The 24,009-nt window shown below is 35.6% G+C and overlaps 3 protein-coding genes across 6 annotated transcripts in view; all 3 read left to right on the top strand.

Annotated features, from left to right (window-relative positions):
- The window catches only part of prcp (prolylcarboxypeptidase (angiotensinase C)), a 107,152-nt gene extending 106,469 nt beyond the window's left edge, over positions 1–683 (top strand). Inside the window, exon 10 of one of the 4 annotated variants that reach the window (XR_012390454.1) lies at positions 147–683. The gene's annotated coding sequence lies outside the window, so the exon portion shown is untranslated. The remainder of the gene's footprint in view (positions 1–146) is intronic. The other 3 variants (XR_012390453.1, XR_012390455.1, XM_073922919.1) reach the window with 3 other exon arrangements.
- The window catches only part of LOC141377778 (uncharacterized), a 369,547-nt gene that overhangs the window by 307,150 nt on the left and 38,388 nt on the right, over positions 1–24,009 (top strand). The gene's annotated exons all lie outside the window — the stretch shown is intronic.
- On the top strand, positions 13,169–15,634 carry fam181b (family with sequence similarity 181 member B). The gene has a single exon (XM_005157487.6). The coding sequence runs from the start codon at positions 13,328–13,330 to the stop codon at positions 14,291–14,293; it is 966 nt and encodes a 321-aa protein (XP_005157544.2). The 5' UTR covers positions 13,169–13,327; the 3' UTR covers positions 14,294–15,634.

Genomic DNA, 24,009 nt, shown 5'->3' with positions numbered 1-24,009 from the left:
AGAAAAAAATGTCTTTATTACTGATTAATATTGTCTTTACATGAACTTACTGATTAATATTATGTTTACATGAACTTGCGTACATTTTGTTAAATCAGTGTTTTGATAACCTTCTTCTGTTTCCTTTATATCTGTTCCACTTTTAGCTGATCAGTGCAAATTGAAGCAGCTGGTGAAATTCTGGGTGGGCTGGGAGCTGCCTATGAAGGACAAGGAGGTGAAGGTGTTACAGGCAGAACATCCTACATCCTTCACCTGTTTTTGCATTACTCATCTACCAGCTCATTTCACAACATTTGACCAGTTCAGAAAACACCTGGAAAGCTGTATTGCCACCAGTGATGTTGGTTTTGGCCTTGTATGAATTTACATCTACTGTTTTCTATTGAAGATGATTACCTGAAAGTTATTTCAAACATCAAGACATTTTTGTTTTATGCTTTACTTATAGCAAAAATTGTTTCATGAATGTGTTTTAGATGTTACAGCATTTTTCACATATTAGAGTCTTCTTAAGTAATGTTAAATAAGTGAAACGGTTTATACTGTGTTAAAATTTTTGATTGTCATGTCAAGATATTTATTGAGGCAGCTACAGTTGTAGCAAGACAAAATACTGATTAAAATGATTACATTTATTTTTTGTAACAGTTCAAACAAAATAAAATCTTAAGACAAATTGTTCTTTGAGTAATTTTGTAATGTCAACTACATATAACCAATGCTATGCATGTCGAGTGTAGCAACGTTAACATCTGCTACAAAATTTTCTGATGTCTGCATTGGGTTCACAGCAAAGGTAGCTGTGAACCCAATGTTGGTTAAGTTTCTCAAAGGTAAGTGGACAGTCATTTTCACGAACCTGAATGCCAGAATTTGTGTCACTGTTGACAAGACGACTGCTTTCCCAGTCTATTTGTGGAATTTGTAGAATCTGTTAGAAATTTTAAATTAGTTATTTGAAAAAGTCTGAATTGAAAAAAAAAAAGATAAAAGCAAGTGCCTACCTCGTCACAGTCTTATGAATGTTATGCTGCCCAAGTTGCCAAAGCTGATAAGGAGAGAGGTTGCCCTCAGCTGAAATGGGATGTTTGTCCCATCCATCTGTACATGTATTGAGATAGGTCTGGAGACGTGGGATGAAGGCATAGTGATAGCAGAAAATGTGAAGACTGCTGGATAGATTAAGATGTCCATGCTCTTCCAGCTGGTGCAGAACATGGGAAAAGTTGTAGGTAACAGAAGTGAACACTTCCCGCCACAATCACTTGATTCTGTTTTAGGCAAAAGAATACAAAATAAGTATTTCAAAATTACAAATGAAGTATAAGTGGTCAGCCTTTAAATAAATATTTAGGATAGGATCGCTACAACATAAAGTTATTATAACTAATATAATATATCTGGTAACATTTTGTGTGCACACAATGTGCCATACCGTTATTGCAAAAACATTCTTATGTATAAACTGAACAACTCTATAATACAAGCAAAGGTGATTGATTAAAAACAACTATTTTTGTTTGGGTCTGTAGATTCCCTTAACCCCAGTAGACACCCTGAACGAACAGTGCACAAGGGTTAAATAAATAATGTAATATTAACCTGATTGTGAAGACTTTTACCTGTGATGAAGGTACTTCTCCCTGTTCCACAGACAGAAAACACAAGGCAGGCCACGTCTACGTTCTCCCCTTTGTAATCACCCCAGACCCTGGGAGGTATTAAAAAAAAATATGTATAAAAAAATATGATGTTATACCTTGAATAAGTACATTTCTGTCACATTTCTGAACTGAGCATACAATACATAATAAATGTAATGTATATGCTTAACTTACCTTATCAACTTGTGGTCTGTGTCGATGTGCATTAGGGACTTTGGACTGGGGACAGAGTATGTTCTTCTAACCACACATTCTAACTGTGACATCCTGGAAACAATGCCTGAGTGTCAACACGATGCATTGAGTTACGAACTCTATCCCATTGTACTCGATGGTCTTGTACTCTCAGAAGTCCTATAATCATTCTGTAACCTGCATTGGGATTGCTTGTGTGGATTTTTGCCACAAGTGAATCAAGGTCTGCATCTGTTATGTTGCTGTAGGTTGACTTCACAGACAAATCCCATTCCACCATCCGTCTATGAATTGTGAACCTTGACACCCCGAGCAACCTTGCAAAACATGTCACAGGAAATCCTTAAGAAAGCAGTTGGGATACAGAACCTTCAGATAGTAATATCCATGGACGGCCATTTGTTTATTTCTCTTTACAATCTATGACATGTGAATCACTGTTAGTGCTGGTTACAGCCATTAGTTGTACCCGATAAAGTCCATCATACACTTCATGCACAAGGGGAGTCTGATGTGGGATGGCACTAAAAATGACTAGCTCCTGGGCAGATGTAAAGTCTAGAAAGTCTATGTCAAGTGGGATACGTTCCAGCCAGAGGGTCAGGCGATTACAAAGCTGTTGCAATAAATGGTTTAACAACAGTTCCTGAAAGACAGAAATATACTTTGTTTTAAAAATTACATCAATACGTTTTTAAAATATTTCTAAAGATATATCTACATCTTGACTGTATCTAAGATTTTCCTTTTCATGTATTATTAAGCTTTAGTATTTTCAGATGGATGTTGTATGGGGCATGATAACTAGTAAAACATCAACGCACTCTAAGCTTGGGATGCTTAATTATGAGGTGTAATAGTATAAACAAGATATGTGGGAGTCACAAAATAAAGCCAATAAACCTTGTCCCCTGGACATAAAATACTGCGCTTCGATCTGGTTTGTTCAAAATCAATGCTCTTTGCTGCATGGTTAAAACACACTGTAAGTGATTTTCACACCACACAAAAAGCAATGGATTGTAAAGGAACCATATGAAATTAAAGATAGATCAATATTTAACCAAAATCAGTGCGAGCTGCCTTGTGTGCTGACGTCCCATTTCATTGGCTGGCTCTAGCCTATTAACTGGACCCATAAACCTCACACGCTAAAACCTAGAACACTAGCTGCATTTCCACTGTCGGGCCAGGGCTTTTATCAGGTCCGGCCAATTGCCCGGAAGGTTGAGTAGTTGGGCCAAAATTAGGGCTGTGCAATTTATCGAAAATCCGATTTCGATTTCGGCTTGTGACGATTATGAAAAGCCATTAATCGAGATAAACGATTATTCCATCACGTAACGCCCCCTTTCCAGTTGTACACGTGTGAAAACTCTTTGCCTCTGCAAAGCTCAGTTCCACGTGAAAATGACTAAAAGCATGTGCTGTAATGTAACTTTTGCAGCACGGGATGCGCATCATTCATATTTTTAAAAGCGCAAAAGAGCACGTGCTGTTGTGTGTGTGTGCGCGCCGTGCTTAGCTTCAGACAGGTAGCGTGTGTGTGTTTGTGCGCGCGCCGCGCTTACCCTCTGGTAGCAGAGCACACACACATCTAACGCGATCTTAATGTGAGCACTTTAATGGTGAAATACATGCACACTTGTGTTAGACGTGGTGTTTAGTGATTATTTATATTAACCCTCATTTGTGCAATAAACAAACAAGTTGAGAATCAAAAGACACGAGAAATAGAAACCATATCAGAGCCGCACTATTCTTAAAGTGAGCGGGCGATATTCCTGCTGCTGACTGTTTTCATTATTAATCAATAATAAAATCAAAAATACAGTGAAGATACTTAAAGCGCAGTTTAAACATAACAGATTTAATAACTAATTTCTAATAACTGATTACTTTTATACTTGCTATGACAGCACATTATATTTTACTAGATATTTTTCAAAATACTAGTATTCAGCTTAAAGTGATATTCAAAGGCTTAATTAGGGTAAATAAACAAGTCATTGTATAACAGTAGTTTCTTCTGCAGACAATCAAACATATATATTGCTTAAAGGTGCTAATAATATCAAGCTATTAAAATAGGTTTCAAAATATTCAAACCTGCTTTTATTCTAGCTGAAACAAAACAAATAAGCCTTTCTCCAGAAGAAAAAAATATTATAGGAAATATTGAAAAAAAAAAAACCCTCTGTTAAACATAATTTGGGAAATATTTATATATAAAAATAAATTCACAGGAGGATGAATAATTTTGACTTCAACTGATAATCGTTTTGAATAATCGTGATTACAATTTTGACCAAAATAATCGTGATTATGATTTTTCCCATAATCGAGCAGCCCTAGCCAAAATCATGTCGTGTTTCCACTGTCGGGCTAGTAGCTCGCAGCGCGTCACAAACCCCGCCCCCAGAACGTCCCACGAATCCAAACGTCACACAACCCACCCACTTCAGCGGGAATCAGGCAGATCAAGCACACATCACATCATCAGGAAATCATTAAAATGAAGACAACCGAAACAAACAAATGACACGATACTGTACAGCAGTACATGACATGTCTATACGCATAGGCTTGTGTGTTCTTAATCATCATATTCATTTACTCGCCGACCCACTGTTGGCATCTAACATCGAGGTGTCTCGCCAGCACAGGGAGTGCACAATCCATAATATATCACACAGAAATTCTCCTTTAATAACTCGGTAGAAAATGTATTTTATTACATCCTAATTTAGATAGAAGCTGTCAAACATTTAGCCCAAATGCTCCGGAAAGACCTGAAACATAATAATTTTTCCTTATTGTCTAAATGACACATATTAGGTGATTCACCTTTATTTAAAGATGTTGCATTATTCTGTGATCTTAAGGAAAGTGTTAAGTACTTCAGCACATAAGAGCAAGTAATAAAGCCTATATTTCATTGCGCTCAGCAGCTATTCACTAATAAAGCTCTTCATGTAAATTTCATTTTTAAATTTTACCACACCATATAAAAACATAAACACTTGTTTGAGGACACAGAACACATTTTGTGTTTGCAGTTTTCCCCGATGCGTTTTTAAGGCGGCGCTGCGCAGGACAGAAAAAAGATAGTTTCTGCTTTCACCCAAAAAAGGCTCTGTTTGCACGATTTAATTAATATCATCATATCAAAATACTTTAAAAATAATATTTCAAACCCTCTCCGGTGTTTATTGTTTTTAAAAAATTATTTAAAATCTTTTATTTCAGATAGGGCTTTGTAAAATGAAAGCTTAATATGGCTTTAAAACCTTTTTGATTTATGTTTTATACCTAGATTGCTATAGCTGGCTTTTGTTTGATTTATACTGGTTTATTTATTTAATGCGATTTCATTATATCCGATAATTGTAATTCTTTAAATTATTTCAATATAACTTAAACTATTTTATCAAGACATGGCACTATTGTTTTGAGTCTGCAAAAGTGGATACGTAATTTGTAGCGTTTTATGTCTTTTTGCTGTATTCATATTGTGTATTATCTCCAAAATAAAAAAAGTAAAAAAAAAAAAGAGAGAAGCTGTTTGCGACATCAACAGAGCTGTGAAGGGAGCGCTTTTTTGCTCGGTCTCACACACACTTGCAGGCATCTAAACCCGCACAAACATACCTTTAAAACTTGACAAAAACTCGAGAAAAACCTTTACTATCTGCTGTGTCTTTAATATGGAGTAAAGATTATTATGCTTTATTGAAAGATTAAGGAGGATGCAGCAAAGAATGTCACTAATAAATTAAAACTTTACTATAATACAGTTTATGCAACAGCCTTATATTTAAAAGGGTAACAAAAGGACGATTATAAGCAAAAAGACCCCAGCCTATAAGGCTAGATGTTTTTTTTCCCTTATTTATTTATTTGTTTATGTGTTTGGCGCATGTACTCGTGTGCAATCGGAAAACTAGTGTCCGTCTCTCCTTTCACTCCGCCCCTGAAGCCCCAACTGGCCCTTTTTGTCCCAAGGTATTCAGCGGGCCGAAAAAGACCAGCCGCTGGCCCCGAGAAAGCCCTGTTTTGGCCCAATTAGGCCCCGGAAGTGACAGTGGAAATGCGTCTGGCCTTGGCTCGCTTGCTTTAGGTGCGGTAGTGGAGACGCGGCTACTGTCTAACTTGATGGATTTTCAGTTTAGTCCTCATCTTCAGTCAAATATTTGGGGGTGATTTTTGATAGCAACCTGTCATTGTCATGGTTTTGCCACTTTCTGGTCTTGTAAGTTCTCGTTTTGGTGGCAGAGTCTGGACACTAGCTCTGTCTAGTCCTGTCCTGTTGTGCTTGGCTCGAGTTTTCTTGGGTCGAGCACTTGTTTTGTCATTGTGTGTCTCTGTATGATCGCTATTTGTGAACGCGCATGGATCGTGCGCGTCCCCGCTTGTTGCGGGTGCGTAAGGTCTTTGCGTGTTTGCAGGTGCGCGCTCCCTTCCGGGTGTTCACGTTTGTCTGTCTGCAGCGTGGTGTTTCATTTCCAGCGTCTCAGTCCAGTTGGTTTTGGTTTTGGTCGGCACTGGGATGAAACATGCGTGTGTGAGTGCACGGTGAGTGTTTTCATTCATCGTGTACTTGTGTCTTGCGTTCAGTCTTCTGTTGGTGTTGTGTTTAGCACGTGGTGCGTGTTTACATGCACCGCATGCTTGTGTTGTCATGAACACGCAGTTAATGAGTTATCTCATTAGCTGCGTGTTCTAATCTTGTTTTTTGTGAGCGCATGGCTTGTGTTGTCTCTGTGTCATGTGCTCTCCTGTCTATTGTCTAGTCCCACCCTCCTTGTTAACTTATTATTATTAGTTAATTATGTTCATCTGTTTGTGTGTTTGTATGTACACTGTTTGTGTATTTACTTCTGTTTATAATCTCCTCATGTCTGCTGTCCTGTGCCAGTTTGTCATTGTATTTCATCATATGTTGTCTTGTCCTGTTTCAGACTTGTGTGTTCCTGTGTGTTTAGGCTAAATGTAAAGACAATATTTGGTCACAGAGATCAGTTATCTACTCCAAAGCAAATAAATTCGACTGCAAGTTTTCTAACCTAATATAATTTTTTTCTGAATGGAAAGTTGGTAGTTAATCTTTTAACTGATTTACTTACTTTAGCACTTTTAAATTATTGTTTGTTAAATGTCAATGCTTAATAAATGACACTTTATATAAAAAAATATTTTATATAAATTTTTTTGTATATTATAAACATTAACTGCATTAACTTTTTTGCCATTTGACAATACATTTTTACCACCACAAGATGGCGACAAAGACCATATAACATCAATTTAAAGCCTTTTAAAGAGACAATCACTTATTGTACCGTCAATTTAAAAAAATAAAAAAATCCAACAGTATATTCTAATAGGCTTTACCATGCAGTGAATGCTGTAAGCCTCCAAGCGGTTTTATTAAAAAAAAAGAATAATGTTCTGTAATGTCAGCTCCCTCTTCGTTATTAATAACACTTGCGATGTTATCAATTATAAATATCATACCATCATAGAGTTTAGAATAACCAAGAGGCGACACTCAATTGAACGTTCCGTTGCAACAGCAGTGCCAGGCAAGAGCCCCGGATTCCGCCATTTTGGAGTAAAAGCGATCGGCTGTCCATTGGATCTTATTGCTTTCATGGTGGCACATTAAAGCTGAGATACATCCTGAAAGACAGAAATACAACAATTACTATCACAATCACCAGCACTTTTAATAGTTTATTTTACAGACTAATAATATGCTGTTGTTCTATTTGAATTTTCATTCCAAAATGGCCGCCGCACCATCTACTGGCTGTTTCCCAAATCTCACTCTCACCCAAATGTCGCCTCTTGGTGATTCCATGCTCTTTGATACCATTACCTAATACATGAAAATGACTACTTTTATATATTTACCAAATCAAAAGTTAACGCATTGTATCTTGGAACTGTTGACTAACATTTTTTATATATAATTGTGCAAAGTTTAATTAATTTATAAGGGGTTTATTCAATTTAGGTAAAGCAAACTAACCACTTTTTACAGAGTCGTTGAAAACAGTGACACAACATCTTTGGTTTCCATTATGAAGAACCTCCAAATAAATATCACATTCAAATGTAATCAAACATCAGTGGTAATTGGCAGGGGTTTTCAACACTATTGTATTTTTTTTCTAATTCATGCTAATTCAACATCTTTTCTTCTTATGCGATGATAGCACTGAATGTAGTGTTACTTATACTTACACCATGCACATCACTGGGTATATGTGTGTGTAAGCCACTGTTGGGCTGAAGAGCATGGACAGGGTGTGGGGGGCAGGGAGTCCAAGGAAAATGGGGTTAAAAAAGTGTGGGTGCTGAGTTTGTAAATTCTCTTGGTTGAGGGCAGAGTGTGTAGTGTGTCCGTTTGCTTAAGCAGCTTTTTATGGATGTGAATCAAAAGCAGGAAGATGAATGTTGTTCCCTTGTCTCATTTGTTTTTCTCCCTGCAGAGTTTGCTCAAGTTAGTTTGACCTTGTTGATTGCTTTTGCTTCTTTATAATTAGTTTTTCACACGCAATCTGACCTGAAATATTTTCATTTCCATTCATGCATATGATACTTTATTGGGTTTAGAAATCTAATTTAGTTTTTTTTTTTTTTTCATTTTAATCTTAATTTTAGTAAATCTCAAACATATTTATTCAATTTTTAACAGAACTTTTAATTTTGCAATAATGAAAATGTTAACTTGTATTATCATTACTATCATTTGACAAACCATTAGGCAAAAAATCATGCCATCTACTTACTTTTAATCTCATGCATTATCTGGCCAGTATAGAATAGACTGATTCATTTGGCAACTTTTGCAAGAGTTTAGGAATCTTCTTGGCATCTTTTAAGCAATTCTTTCATTTTTTTGGTCACTATTCTATTCCTTGTCCTCTTTGATCCCTTTCCTTAATGTGGCCATAGAAACTTGTTTCCGGAATTAGTGCGTCAAGCCCTTAAATGTGAATGACTAGCACATACAAAAGCTCTGTGTGGGGAGAGAAGAAAATATCAGCCATGAGTGTGGTGATGTCACTGTGCCAAAATTAGGCTCCTTAAGAGAAAAGGCTGGGTGAAAAAGACCAGGAGTTTGATGTTAAATGTTTTGTCCTGAATACTTTTCTTTCTTTCTCACAAACATGATAATAAACACACACACACACACACACACACACACACACAGATACACACACAGTTGAAGTCAGAATTATTACCCCCTTTTGATTTTCTTTTTTTAAATATTTCCGAAATTATGTTTAACAGAGCAAGTAAATTTTCACAGTATGTCTGATGATATTTTGTCTTCTGGAGAAAGTCTTATTTGTTTTATTTCGACTAGTATAAAAGTATTTTTCAATTGTTAAAAAAACATTTTAAGGTCAAAATTATGAGCCCCTTTAAGGTATTTTTTCCCGATAGTGAACAGAACAAACCATTGTTATACAATAATTTGCCTAATTACCCTAACCTGTCTATGTAGTTAACCTAATTAACCTAGTTAAGCTTTTGAATGTTGTAATAGCCTTTGAGCTTTTGAATAAAAGTGTCCTGAAAAAATCTAGTAAAATAGTGTTAAAATCTTCTCTTCGTTTAACAGAAATCTTGGGAAAAAATTATCAATAATAACTTAGGGGCTAATGAATTAGGAAGGATAATAATTCTGACTTATACTATATATATATATATGCCCACCCCAATTTCTGATTTATGGAGAAAAGATTTTTTTAACAAATTTCTAATACAATATAATAAAAACATAATAACACAATAGTTTTAGTAACTAATTTCTAATTACTGATTTCTTTTATCTTTGCCATGATGATAGTACATACTATTTACTAATTATTTCACTAGAAGATACTAGTATAAATTACCATGTTTGTAAACATTCAGGATGTGCACGCAGGAAGGTGGCAGAAAAAAAAAATGGGAGCGCTAGTATTTACAGCGAGGGAATGACATCCGATGTGGTACAGAGTTTGTTGTTGTCTTGGAAATAAGATATATTGATTGAATATTATATATATTATTTACATAATGCTTTCAGCGTATTAAAACAGCTTGTCACCCAGTGACAAGCACAGTGATACTGCAAAATTAACGTTAAAGTAAGCGGCGTTGGCCTGACAGGTCCATTTGCGATAGCACGAAATGACCAAGCATCCAGCCCTAAATATATAATCTCATTGAAGCTTCAAGTGTTTTAACAAGAGAGAAGTTAAAGGCCTACAAGTCTTTGGATGCCAACAATTTTGTTCTGTTTGTTCATGTGCAAGAACTAATGTTCCATGTTTACTTGATTCAACAATATGTAGAGCTAAAAGTCGAGGTTCTGCCTAGCCAAAGACAAGGAAAGTAGACGGAACTGTATAAGGCCTGGGTAATCATTAACAAGCAAAACAACTGCATTCTGACAGCGAACTACACCTCTACGGCAGGGAATGTGAACTTACACATAGAAGTAAAGTTGGTTTTATATTTGCACACTCAGACTTTCTCCTTAATAATATAATTTCATAAAACTAATATTTGCAAACTCTAAATAGCGAAATCATATTCACAGCCAATGACTATCAAAGTACAAAATTGTTCACGGTCAAATAAAAAGTGTTAATGTTGTTTTCAAATCACAATTGCAGGTTATTTCAGACCGAATATTCAAAGTGCTGTGGTGAACCGTATAGGAAGTGTGTCTCAAGTTGTCACTGAATTAATGTGTGAATATATAACTAACTAAAACTAACTTACCTGATATAACATGTGAACTGCAGAGTCCAGCATTTCTAATTAGGTTGTCATTTTATTCAGCTTCCTTTTAGCCAAAGACGTCTGCCGTTGTCATTAAAGCCGTGTGGTGTACGGTAAAAGTTAAGTTTTCTATTTTTGGACTTTCGAATTTGGCATCCTACCGCACAACACAACATGTTTGCTATTTCAACCGGGGACTAATCATGTGTGACGTAGGTTGGTAATTCGTATATAGTTTAATTGGGCAAGTTTTTGCATAATAATGGTTTGTTCTGTAGTTAATTGAAAAAATATAGCCTAAAGGGGCTAATAATATTGAACTTAAAATGGATTTTGAAAAATCAAAAGCACTTTTATTCTATCTGAAATAAAACAAATAAAGACCTTCTCCAGAAGTTAAAGTATTATAGGAAATTCCTGCTGGAAAAATGGAAATTTTAGATTTGCTTTTCTCATAACCCAATTAAAGAATACAAAAGAGAATAAAAATATCACAGTGGTCACTTTTAATCTGTGGTTGGGGAACAAATATCAACATGGTTTAAATTAGCTGCTTAAAGTAGCCTAACTTTAATGTGAAGCCCTGTTAAAACAAACAAAAAAACTTGTTTTTACACTGTTGCTGTTTTTTATTGTGGTAAAAAAAAAAAAAAGTTTATTGTGAGGCCATGGCAGCTTCTCTGGGACCTCCATTCAGCACCGGGGATTGAGCCGGGCTACAGATAATTAGATCACTGCTATCAGTTTCACTGTCTCTTTTCTTCATGACAATTTACATGATAATAACACTCTCAATGGCCCCCCTCTTTCAAAAGCGCTTCGACTTTCTCCTTCTTTCCACCCTTTCCAACATCCAAATGATTCACTACCTCACCTTAAAATGCATTTATGGGGTGGGAAAGAAATAAGAAATTCACAGGAAAACCTCTCAGAGAGAGCAAAGAGGGTAGGGCAAAAACTGTTCATTGTCATGGGAATTGACAACATATAAAAAGCAAGGAGTGTGATAAAAAAAAAAAAAACTTTGGTAGAACTGCTAGATGCTAATTTTAACGTCATAGGAAAGTACAGTTTATTGGTCAGAATCAGATTCAGGTCAGATGAAGGACAACTGAACTGACTAACATTAGTTACTATTTATCTGAACTCAAAAAAGAGATGGGGTATGGATTTAATTTTTATTTATTTTTTTCCAAAAGGCTTTTTGCAATAATCTGGAAAATCGTTGATTCCAAACTATTTGTTTTAAATAAATCCAACATTAAAAATTATGCTTAATATAAGCCTGACTGCTGGTAATCTCTCTATAAACACTCATAAAGTGTTTTCTTTCTAAGCCTAAACCAGAGCTACGTCCTTTAAGTGCTTTCACTGAAATCAGGATCTGTTTGGACCCCTATAAAACTCCCAGTGCTGGATCCTTTTTCAGTATTCACTGCAAGCCAAGAAACTTCCTGCAGATGCTAAATTGTTTACAGCGGCTATCTCATACCCAGGATTTCTTAAGGTCAACATTTCTTCTGGCACACTAGGCTTGAACTGCACTTTATTCCCCTTTAATTTAACAGCTCCGGCAGCTTTTCTAGTTAAATCGACTGTTCATTATTGAGCCTCATTTTACGAAGAGGCTGTGAGGTGCAGTTTAATGAATCTCTGGCACAAAGATCCCTTTCACTGCCCAAGGAAGAATAGAAGCTATTTAGACCATGTAGGGCTGTATGTCAAAGGCAGCGTATAATAGTTGTCAGGCAGAGGCTAAAATTCCCACTGCTGTAGGAAGCAAGAGAATTTCCATTGCAAACAGATTAAGATAGTTCGAAGAAACATGTAGGGGAAAAAAAAAAACAACAACAGTACTTGTCTCAAAACATGGCAAGTTACTGCAATGCACAGGATCTAATGCTCATGTCCCAAAGGTCTGGTTTAGTTTGTACAAACATTATGATACACGTTAAAAAGCACTTTATTAACTCTCTCATTTACGTCTGGAATACACTTTTTGTTTTGTTTTGCTTTACATGTTTACTGTACTGTTTATTTAAAAGATCCTTTAAAGATTCTAACAGCTTAAATCACACATGGTGTTAGCGGTTTACACTCTTCAAGCTGACTTAAACACTAAATTCTCAAAAACATTTCTTTTTATCTAAGATGTAATCTGACATTGGGCTAACATTAAGACAGATAATTAAATAAAATGTTGCTTAAAGAAAACATACATACTAATTTAAATTATTTTATGGGACAGTTATTTTGGGACAGTTCAGTGTAGCTGTCCTCTGAGATTTCATATTATACAATTTGTATAATAGCATAGAAATGCACAAGAAGACCAGGACAGATGAACTCAAGGGTATTGTTGTTTTACTCTGTGGGATGCCTCAGACAAATCTCTCTTATTTGCAGGTGGTCAGGCGTGAGCAAAGAGTTAAGTCCCAGAGTCCCTCTGCCCCTCCCCTTTGATGTCCTGACATCATAGGCCCTTCCCCCTAAAATATTCCTCCCTTCCCCTAAATTCCAGCTTTCGGCAGAGTGCAGAGGAACTGTAAGGGTGTCCTGCACAGGACCAACGTTTAACAAATCTACACTCGAAATGCAGATACAATATGCTTCAGGGTCTCTTGAAGATAATTGCATAAAATCAATGTGAAGGTGTTGCGCTTTTGCCAGAAAAAGAGATGGCTGTTAAGGCTGCCATCATGAACTCACAGTTCTTAAACTTCTGTTTTCCTGGCTCGGTCATGGATTACGAGGTGGAAAATCATCTGGAAGGGGGTCTTCTGAGTGAGGAAGGTTGTGAGGGGGATTTTAGGGAGACCACTAGGGACCTGCTTAGCTTCATTGACTCGGCTTCCAGCAACATCAAACTTGCGCTGGACAAACCTGTTAAGTCCAAGAGGAAGGTCAATCACCGCAAGTATCTGCAGAAGCAGATAAAGAGATGCACGGGGATCATATCACCTGGAGCCGCTCAAGTTCAAGAGCCTTGCAAGAGGCAAAGTTTGCCCCAGACCTCAACAAGCAACCTGTCCAGCAAAACAACACCTAAGAAGGATGGAATACAGGCCAACCTGCAAAGCAAGAGTCTGGCTGCCCTCTTCAACCCAGCGAAGGATGTACGAGGAGAGAGGGCCAAGAAGCCCCCGCTGCGGCATCGAAACCTTCCTCCATCCTTCTTCACAGAGCCGGCCAACAGCTCCAGAGTTACATCTACTTCTGGCATGTCTCTCAAAGACCTGGAGCGAGGGACTCCAGAAGCAGCAGAGTTTTTGGAGCTCCTTGGACCTGATTACAGCAACATGGTCTCAGAGCAGGATTTATTTAACACCACACCAATCAGGATTCAGCAGGAGGTGACCATGGGCCCTGAGCCATTTGACTCCCACCATTTTTTAACCGGTGGTTTTTTGTACACAGAACCCTGGGGAACTTGTAGCAGCACCTCCAAGAAGTCAGCAGACATGCGCACAGTACCTGCACAGCTAAATCTTTATAGTCACACAGACCTTTCTAGCAGCATGCCTGTTGAACAGAGCTCACCATGTGCACTTACATTTTCAAATTTCCTTACAGACTGCTCCACACCTCCAGGCTCTTATGATCTGGCAAATGGATACAACCGAGCAAGCTTTTCTTCCCTTTAATCAGAGATTTTTTTGTTCCTCAGACCTTTAAACAAAACGCTTATGAATTTTGAGCTACCAATATGTCACTGCCTATATAATGCCTTAAAAACCAACTAATGGATCAGAATAAAACATTGCTTGATGAAATGGAATGCATACAGTTTTAAATATTTAAAATATATGTATCTAAGAATGATTATCCAACATTTATTAAAACATAATTTGTATTACAGATTTCTAATCATAAATTAACAAAACTTTGTGTAAATGGAGGAAAGTAGAGCAGCAAAAAGTGTTATTTTCTAAGGACCTCTTAATATTTAGCAATGATATTGATTCATACGTAATAACAATTTGAAAATTTTTTTTTAAAGAGCTGATCTCAGAGTTTCTGCTTTGTCAAATGCTCAATAGTCACAAATTACATGGAGTAGTGAAGTGCTTAAGCCACCTAAAATACATGACTTTATTTACAAGAGAATTCAAATTAAGATTTTTTCTCATAATTAATTTCAATTATTGTCATTTTTAATGTTATTTTAAAATCAAATTCCCAATTTGTCCCCAACAAATTAAACACAGTTATGATTCATCTCTTAAAATACAGACAGTCCTAATGTTTTAGTATAGTTGTTATATGTGTTTATCATTTAAAATAATCCAACCTTTTTTGTTAGATACATTGTTCTTGTGCTGTTTTTAGTGTAAAAATAATCTAAACAAAAAATCAAACATCATGCAATAGTGGCAATCAAGACAATCTATATGCATTCTTATTTTTATCACATTGTTCAGTAATAGCTTATTGTTTGTTGACTGCTTTACTAGATTTTGTAAAGCTAGATTTTGTGAAATTGTACAAAATAAACTATATTATGTATTGGTAAAAATGCATTCCAGTTGAACAAATAATTATACAGATTATAAAAGCATAAACCATGCAAGAGTTTTTTATAACAATATGGTCTTGTATCAGTTTCAGATAGATAATTTAGAATAAGACACTACCAAATGGATTGGGAAGCAACAGCTCACAAATAACTTTTATGTATTGTTGTAGTCTCTAAATAATGTTTTCTTTTTATGTTGGAAGCATCAGCAAAGTGTAACCATTTGTGTTGGTAATTTATACAGTGAAACTAGTACATACTGTTCACATTATTTGCAGGAAATATTCACATGTATTCAGTTTTTTCTGACATTTGCCTTTTCAAGAATTTATTTGAATACTTATTGTATATTTACTAGTAACAAATCACACACCTAAATCTTTGGACAACAGGGGGCACTGGATGAAACTTTTGTTTGGTCATAAAGTAATGGGACAAAATAAAGCTGGTCTTTATGTCTATTACATCATTAAGATGTCTTTGTATGATTTTTAAAATTTTATTATTTAGTTGTTTTTGAGATTTTTTTATAAGCTGCAGGCAATTTAATGTGCAACACTTGACCACAAGAGATAACAAAGCTGGTTATTTTTTTAAATCTACTTTTAATGAAGGGATTTCTGATGGCAAACAAAAGGTTTAACTCTAATCTCAAGTTATGGCACCCTCTGTTGGCTAAACGAGGCATTTATATTAATGTGACCAGTTCAGTTATGGTGTTTTATTTGGATTTATTGTTGTTCATTGTAGTATTTAAAATATAATTTATTATTTCTGGTATGTTATTATTCTTTATACTATTACAAATTAGGATGAGCAAAGCACAATGTAGAATCTGTTCCTTATTCAATGTTAAATTTTAAAGCGTAATAACAATGTTTACATTTTTTACCAAGGTTTAAAGAAGACTTATTCAGTGTAGCAATAGTTTATATAGCAAAACGATTTTGGCATGGTGTACATAGAAGAGAAATCATTTGATGTTCAATTAAGAGTTTAAAAGATTAAAATACCATTTTTATTCACTAATACAATATAATTTCTGATGACTTTTTAAAACATTAATAAGTATTTTTGTTTTATTAATCCATATTTGGAGATTTTATGGTTAGAAAATGATATTTAAAACATTAAAGTACATGCTTTACTTGCATTTCATATGCTCTCTGTTAATGAAATCACTTTTGTAAATGTATTTTGATCCAAAACGGGATGTCTCATCACTGCCCAATTATGTTACAATAATATTAATATTGTTAAAATTCATGAAAATACAGTTAGGAAATATTAATTGTTACATGTTGGTAGTCTAATTTGACAAAAAGAAATCATTTTCATCCCTAAAAGTAATTATATCAATACTGCAAATAACAAAGAGGTATTTCATTGTTTCATAGATATTTTATTTATAAATGTATTAATATACATTTCCTCCAGCAGTTTCATTATGAGCCACTGATTAAGAAACTGTTCTAGATTTTTCAGATTGTTAATGAGAAAAGTTTTATCACTATGTGCAGTTATTCTACAACCTGCTGATTTTCTTCAGATTTATGCCAGATTTATGACTGAAGTTTTGTTGTCTTGGTAATGTCAAGTCAAAGACAATGTTTATTTACGAGTTGTCATAACAATGAATTCTCAAACAATGTCTAGTTGCAGTTAAAATGACATAACTGGGCTAATGACACTTAATGACAGTTGTCAAAAACATGCATAAAATCTCCTATTTCAAGAGTTCACACTTAGCTGATGATTGATTATAAGCAAGTTTGGCATGCTGTCCCGGAAGAGAGCCCTGAGCTCGAAGGTTCTTGAGCCCTGGGCTCCCTCCCGTTTGGAGGTAGAGAGGGGAGCCTCGAGCTCAGGTAGATCTCGACAACTCCCCTTTTTATAATAGCTAAAGATTAAGATTGAAGGCTATTAAAAGATATGCTGCATTATTAGATTACCTGTATTGAATTTTAAATTTAACGATTAACTTGTTGTACATGTTTTTGGAATGTGGGAGGAAACCGGAGAACCCGGGGAAAACCCACGCAAGCACGGGAAGAACATGCAAACTACACACAGAAACGACCACCGGCCTGTTAAGGAACTAGAACCGGTGACGTTCTTGCTGTGAGGCGACAGTGCTAGTCACTGAGCCACCATGCTGCCCTATGGAGGGAAAGGTGAAAAGGTAGGGGTGGAAGGGGGGATTCTTCAAATCGAAGATGACTGTAGTGAGAAAACCCTGGCTCTTTATAGTGGTTAGGAATGGCCTGATTGGTGGATCAAGCATGCTAATACAGAACCAGCCGTGTTCAATCATAATCACGTGCTCCTCTCGAAATTAGTTTATGAATAAACTTCACTTAATGACAAATGTCATAATGTTTCATAACGTTATTATAAATGGCTTTATGAACACCCCTTCAAGTAAAGTGTCACCACAGATTGTATTAAATTTAACTTGTATTAAGTTAGGCAATATTGTCCACCAAAAATAAAAAAAGAAGAGAATGCAAGAGAAGAGAATTTAAATAAAATTTAAACTGTGTGTAAAAAGTCTTCCAGTCTGAAAAATACTTCCAGTATTATTCAGAAAAATCACCTAAAATTTTACCACTGCAGTGGTAAAAATATTTTCAACCAAATATTTGCATAAAAAACTAATTAACTTAGAAAAACAGCTCCATACTAAAACAATGTACCATTTTACTTCAAATGTCGTAGTAACCCCTTGATTCATTTTGTAGTTGCCATGGTTTTAATTAAATGGCATATTAAAAACATGGTTCATTTTGTAGAAATTACAGTACTGTGGTTTTATTTTGAATGCCACAGTAAAAGTATATTTTATTTTGTATTACTTTGGTTTTACTTAATTTGCCTTAGTAAAGCCATTGTACATCTTGTAGTTACTATGGTTTTACGTCAAATGCCATAGTAAAACAATGGTTCATTGTGAAGATACTATGGTTTTAGTTTAAATGCTATAGTAAATATATAGGTCATTTTGTGAATGCTATGGTTTTACTACAAAAGCACCTCACATAACTTAACTATGGTTAGTGCAATAAAACCATTCTTAATTTTAAAAAGATTTAACAAAGATAACTACATTTAGACATCAATACATTTTTGGTAACACTTTAGTTTAGGTCAATTCATGGTATTAACCAATCATCAACTAACACTACTGCTAAACTACTAATTGCTGTTTATTAATAGTTGGTGAGGTAAAATTTGGGATTAGATTTTTGGTAGGATTAAGGATGCAGAATAAGATTATTCTTTATAACCTCTAAGAAACAGTTAAAATCTCAATAATAGACAGACAGTAGTTGTGACCTAAATTTTTACCAAATCCTTTATGAACTTATAATTATTTTATTATTATTTGAAAATAACTTATTTCTAAAAGTTAAAATAAATTAATCCTGCACAGATATCTCAGCATATTTCAGTCAATATGGTATTGCGAAAAATAAACCCATGGTGGGAAATAATTCACAACGAAACAGAATTCAGTCTTCACATTGCATGCAGAAGTAGTATTTTTTTCCTCTTAAACACAGGATGGCAGTATTTGCGTATCGAACAAGTCAGTGAGTTAGTCAACAGCAGCCTCTGGTGGGTTCACGTGAGAACGTGAGGCGAGAAGAGTTATTTCAGATCTCCAAAAGCATACACATCGGCCTCTGGCAGATTCGCGAAAACAAAAACTGCATAACCAGAATGAGCCTGGGTTATAATTTCATCTAGTCCATTAACAAATGCATTAGTTTGTTTGTGAGTAAACATAAACTAATTAAGTTGTTAATGTAAGCAAATTCATCAGACTATATGACTAAGAAAACATTAATAACGATTGTGAATTGCTAAATGAAGTTGTTTACAATTAAACCATGTATTAATTCACACATTAATTTATGCTAACAAAGATTAAGTAAATGTTACCAGATGTGTTTAACAGATGACCCTTAAGTGTTACAGGTATTTATTTGCTTTTTGCTTCATTGATTTTTATAGCTATATTTTATGTCAGAGAAACTGATTACTGTGTGAGGCTAAAATAAATAAATAATTGAAATTCTTTTATTTTTTTCAATTTTAGTGTTAGAGAACTAACTGCTGCCTGCTGCAAATCTTTTTGTTTGTTAAATAACTTGACACAATAACTTGTTTTATTGACATAAGCCCACCTGTTATGTTTTTTGTTTAAAAAGATGTCATGTGAAGGTAGCCTTTTCATTTAAAAAGTCCAGTTTCACCAATGTTTTCTTTTCCGCAATCGACCCAAATAAGAATTTCGCCAAATAATGTCAACTGAACAAGTGGGGAAAAAGTACAACAATTATTTTGCTACATAACAGTAGTGATTAAATCTACTCATCACCAAAGCATTTGCAAATTTTTGTAATACTTTGTTCTGAAATTATTTTTCATTGCAACATCAGTGTGACTGTGAGTTTGTTGTGTTGTAATCTGAGTAGGGTGAAGCTGCAGACCCGGAGACTCAATGCACACACAGACCTGCATTTCCACACTTATTGTCAGTGTTGCTAACTTGGCAATTTTGTAGCTAGATTTATCAACTTTTCATAGTACCCTAATTATTTTTTTTTTTCAAAGAGCGTTCACTCAGTAGACTAAATTGCTAGCTCAGATGTTTTTTCATAACTGTTAATTTAGTGATTTTTTTTTAACATGTATAATTGTTGCTAATTTAGGTAAGAAGAAATTCCAGCAGTGCTATAATTGTTGTCACTTTCACAAATGTGTTAATTTCACAAAAATAGTAAAAAATAGTAAGCAGTGCACAGGGGGGCTAAAGCTAAAGCCACTGCCCCTCTGCCGCACTAAGTTTATTGTTATTATTTATGTTTTGAGTTTTGATTATGCAATGACATTATCATGCATTGTAATATGTTAATAAGAACCTATTTATTGGGACCAGGGTGGGGTCAAGTCAGAGCACTCACTCTAGTCCCCCAGGTTCTACGATTGGTTGGGGAAATTCCAAATTGCACCAAAAAACATTTCATCACAATTGAGTTAAGACTGGCAATGAAAATTTGGGGCATTGCAATCAGAAGAACCTGGGAGCTTAAAAAAAAAGAAACTATTTATTGTGCATCTGGATGTAATGTTTTAATATAATATAATATGATACACGGCACCTCAGAGAGTAAGGACATGACGGGCTTACTTTTGTCAGATACTATGTGATGATGTCACGGAAATGCAAATTAGTGTGTGATCACATCTGGCAACATTTAGCTACTTTTCGGGCAAGCATTAGCTACTTTTCATTGAAAATGGTTGGCAACCTTGCTCATTGTCTTTTTAAACAGTGCCACATGAAAATTACCAGGTTTTGGGGCATAAATCAATATAGCATCTTATTACAGCATTAAGCTTAAGACAGCATTATTTTATGATTTTTACTGCTTGCTCCTATTTTCTGTGTTATTGTACCATTCTGGGACATATTTCTAGCAATGTTTTCTGGCAAAAAAAGGGAAAAAAAGAAGTAAAGTAAAAATGGTAAAATAAATTGACAAATATATAACCCAATTATTATTTGTAAGATATTTTAGTTCTATGTTGGTCTACTGTACGTATTACTGTATTATCTAACTGAAAGTGCTACCACAGACAACAACAGTAGTGCCTCAACAGTTTAACTATTGTTAAAAAGTTTGGGAATAAGAACAAGTAAGATATTTGGAAATCAAAATATCAGTTAATCTGCATAAAATTTACAATATGAGCTTTCTTAGTTTAAAGCAAAACTAATTTGCTTGTGACTTGTGTTTTTTTTCTCAGATGGATATTACAATTCAAAAAGGGGGGTCTCTGCCAACACTAATACAGTGCACCAAATGCTTGAGATAATTCCACAGTTTTTTGCTCGAGAAATGAAAAATCTCCCCAACAAGAATTGTAAAAAATAAATAAATAAATTTCTCTGCATTGTTTACAGCTCGATGACCTCATGAATAAGTATGCAAAATTAAAGATTGTTGTAAGAAAATTGCTCAGTGTACTTTAATTTATTGTATGTGACGAAAGAGATAATATTCTTTACCTCAACTCAATACTAAACACTGTGATGTATTCTTAATGATAAAAAAAGATAAATGACTAAAATTATTTAACTGAACAATATCTATTTACAAATACAATTATTATAACACAACAGAATTAATGCATTAAATCATAATCTAGAACGTTTAATATTTTCTATGATAATGTATTCAATCTCAGCGTAATATTTTATTGTAGAAATAGTGTAAGTTATTAAGTTACAAATTAATGAGTAATTGAATTCAAGATTGCAATCTTTCAAACAGCAGGTGGTACTGTCTGAGGAAATGAACTGGATATGCATGTCTGAGCTGCCTGAGTATGCAGTCTTTAGGCCTGCAGCTTCACAATGTTGGTGATTAGTGTTACATTTAGATTTCAATATCAATACAACCTAATCTGTAGTTCTCTTACATTAAGATTTAATATGAGTAAATTGTTCTTTTATTCTGAATTGTCCTTGTTTTACCAGTTCAGGCTGATGGGAAAGGAGTAATGTTGAGAGCGAATTTTTAATGGCACACTTTGGGCGCCTTTCTTTCTTTGGCTCTCGGCAAAGACGGTCGCGCTTTCTCCCTGTCCGTCCCATGTCTCCCCTTGCTAGCTCCTCTTGTCTTCATCTTAGGGTGCTTTCACACCTGCCTTATTTAGTTCAATTGAATCGCACTAGAGTTCGTTTCCCCTTTTGGTATGGATCGTTTGGGCAGGTGAGACTGCAGCAATCGTACTCGAGTGCGCACCAAAAGCGGACCAAATAAGCGTACCGAGACCTGCTTGAAGAGGTGGTCTCGGTACGCTTTCAAACAAACCCTGGAGCGGTTCGTTTGTGGTGAGAATATGATCCGTACTAAAACAGGTCCAACCACAAAAAGTACTGCGCATTTTGGACTAATTCAGCTGCCGTAGGCCGATGCGCTGTGCATTATGGGATATGGAGGAAAATATTTGTTGACAGTGCTTTACCAACAGAGAGAGAGAGGGGAAAACATTACCTGATGGATCATTGGTAATATTTCCGCTCGATGACCATGTTGCAGTTTAGCTAAATTAATTCACGTCTCCTCCTGAAGTGACGAGCGATGCATTAAACACTGTTTTTCATCCGTGTCCACGCTTCATTTTCATAATAGTTTGTCTAAAGCAGGGATACAATCATTTAGCGCAGTCGTCCCTCCAGAGTAAAAGGTTTTGTTTACCTGGGGGAGTTCTCTGGCATTTTCTGACCAATCAATAAGCAGTTTAGGAAATATGTTCAACAACACCTGGCCAATGAGAGATGTGGATTTTGTCAGATGACTGCATTTTGGTTCGTTTCAACTGGTTCGGACCAAAGCCAGCAGTGTGGTGTGAAAAAGACCCAAAGACGGCAGAAGATGCAACAATATATCATTTATTACCCTTGGTCCGGACCAAATGAAGCGAACTACAGATGTGAAAGCACCCTTTTTCTATCTCTAAGGCTCTCCGTGCCCTGGTATCCAAACGAATAAGGAATTATGGATATGATTAACTGGTCTCTGAATGCAATTGACACCATCTTCTCGACAAGAAATACAAGAAAAGACAAGAAATTTGGGCTTGAGAGAGCCCACTTGTCTTTTGGGGACGTTTGCAGCTGGATGCGTGATGGACGAGTGGGAGAAGTGGCGCGTCCTGTGCCTGGCTGCTCTTTCTCTGGAGGATATTAAAGATATTTACCTATTCGGAACTTTGATAACAGGGTTTCTGCTGACGGGCTTATGCGGGGCCCTGGGGTATCGATGACTGATGAAAGCGGTCAGTGCTGCGCAAAATCCCACCAGTCTGGCCAGTTTGATTGAAACGCATATGGGTAGGGTCGCAAATCAGACCTGGTCCTAGACCGCAAACATTGTGGAAAACATTGAGGTGAAATTAGCGGCTCTGCAACAAGATTTGGCCAGATCGGGAGACGAGTGATGGACATTAAATATCTGGGAAATTGGCATATATTGAATTAAAGTTGAAGTATTTTCCTACTGTTTTTCGACTCTTTTCTTTCATCCAGCCAGACGGCCCCGGTCGGGTTCAATTTCACTATACAAAAGTGTATGTGACAAATAAAGGCCTGATTTTGATTTGATTTAATTAATAGCCTTCCCTTACCTGACATGTACTCATCTTGCTATGGCTAAATCCAGCAGGGGAAAAAAAAACATGTCACAAAGATCAAGTCATCTCAAACTGGATTCTTAAACATGACCCCCCCCCCCCCCCTATTTTAATCATATAATTTCCCTATTATCTTCTCTCATCCCAGTTTCTATTTAAATTGTCTAGCTGTTCATTAAATTTGATTTCCAGTGCCCCTATATGAATTAATTATCCTTGACAACTACATTAACTCAGGTACAAGCAAAGACTATGAAGGACGTCATTACCTTGAGTGTTAATTACTCTGAAAAACCATGTACATTTTAAACACCTTTTTTGCTTTATGGTGACCGCAGCAGGATATAAAGAGTGGTAGATAATTGTGGCCATGTCCATGTTTAAACATCGTTGTAAAACAAGGATGTCTTCAAAGGTTCACCTTCAAAGCCAGGCTATTACATTTCTCTGCAGAGATGCATTTGATTCTAATCAGGCCTTAAGGCAAATAAATTTACTGATCAAAGTCAACCAATAAATGAACATTATCACCTTGTGGCATCTCAACCCTTGCTGTGACTTCTTGATGAAGCCCCCTGCTTTAGTTAAGGGCTTTAAGAATGTATGCATGGGATAATTAGAAAAGCCTAAAAGCTG

This window comes from Danio rerio, chromosome 15 (assembly GCF_049306965.1).
Source record: "Danio rerio strain Tuebingen ecotype United States chromosome 15, GRCz12tu, whole genome shotgun sequence".
NCBI lineage: Eukaryota > Metazoa > Chordata > Actinopteri > Cypriniformes > Danionidae > Danio > Danio rerio.
Note: the sequence above shows the minus strand (reverse complement) of the source record. Positions and strands in the feature narration are given on the sequence as shown.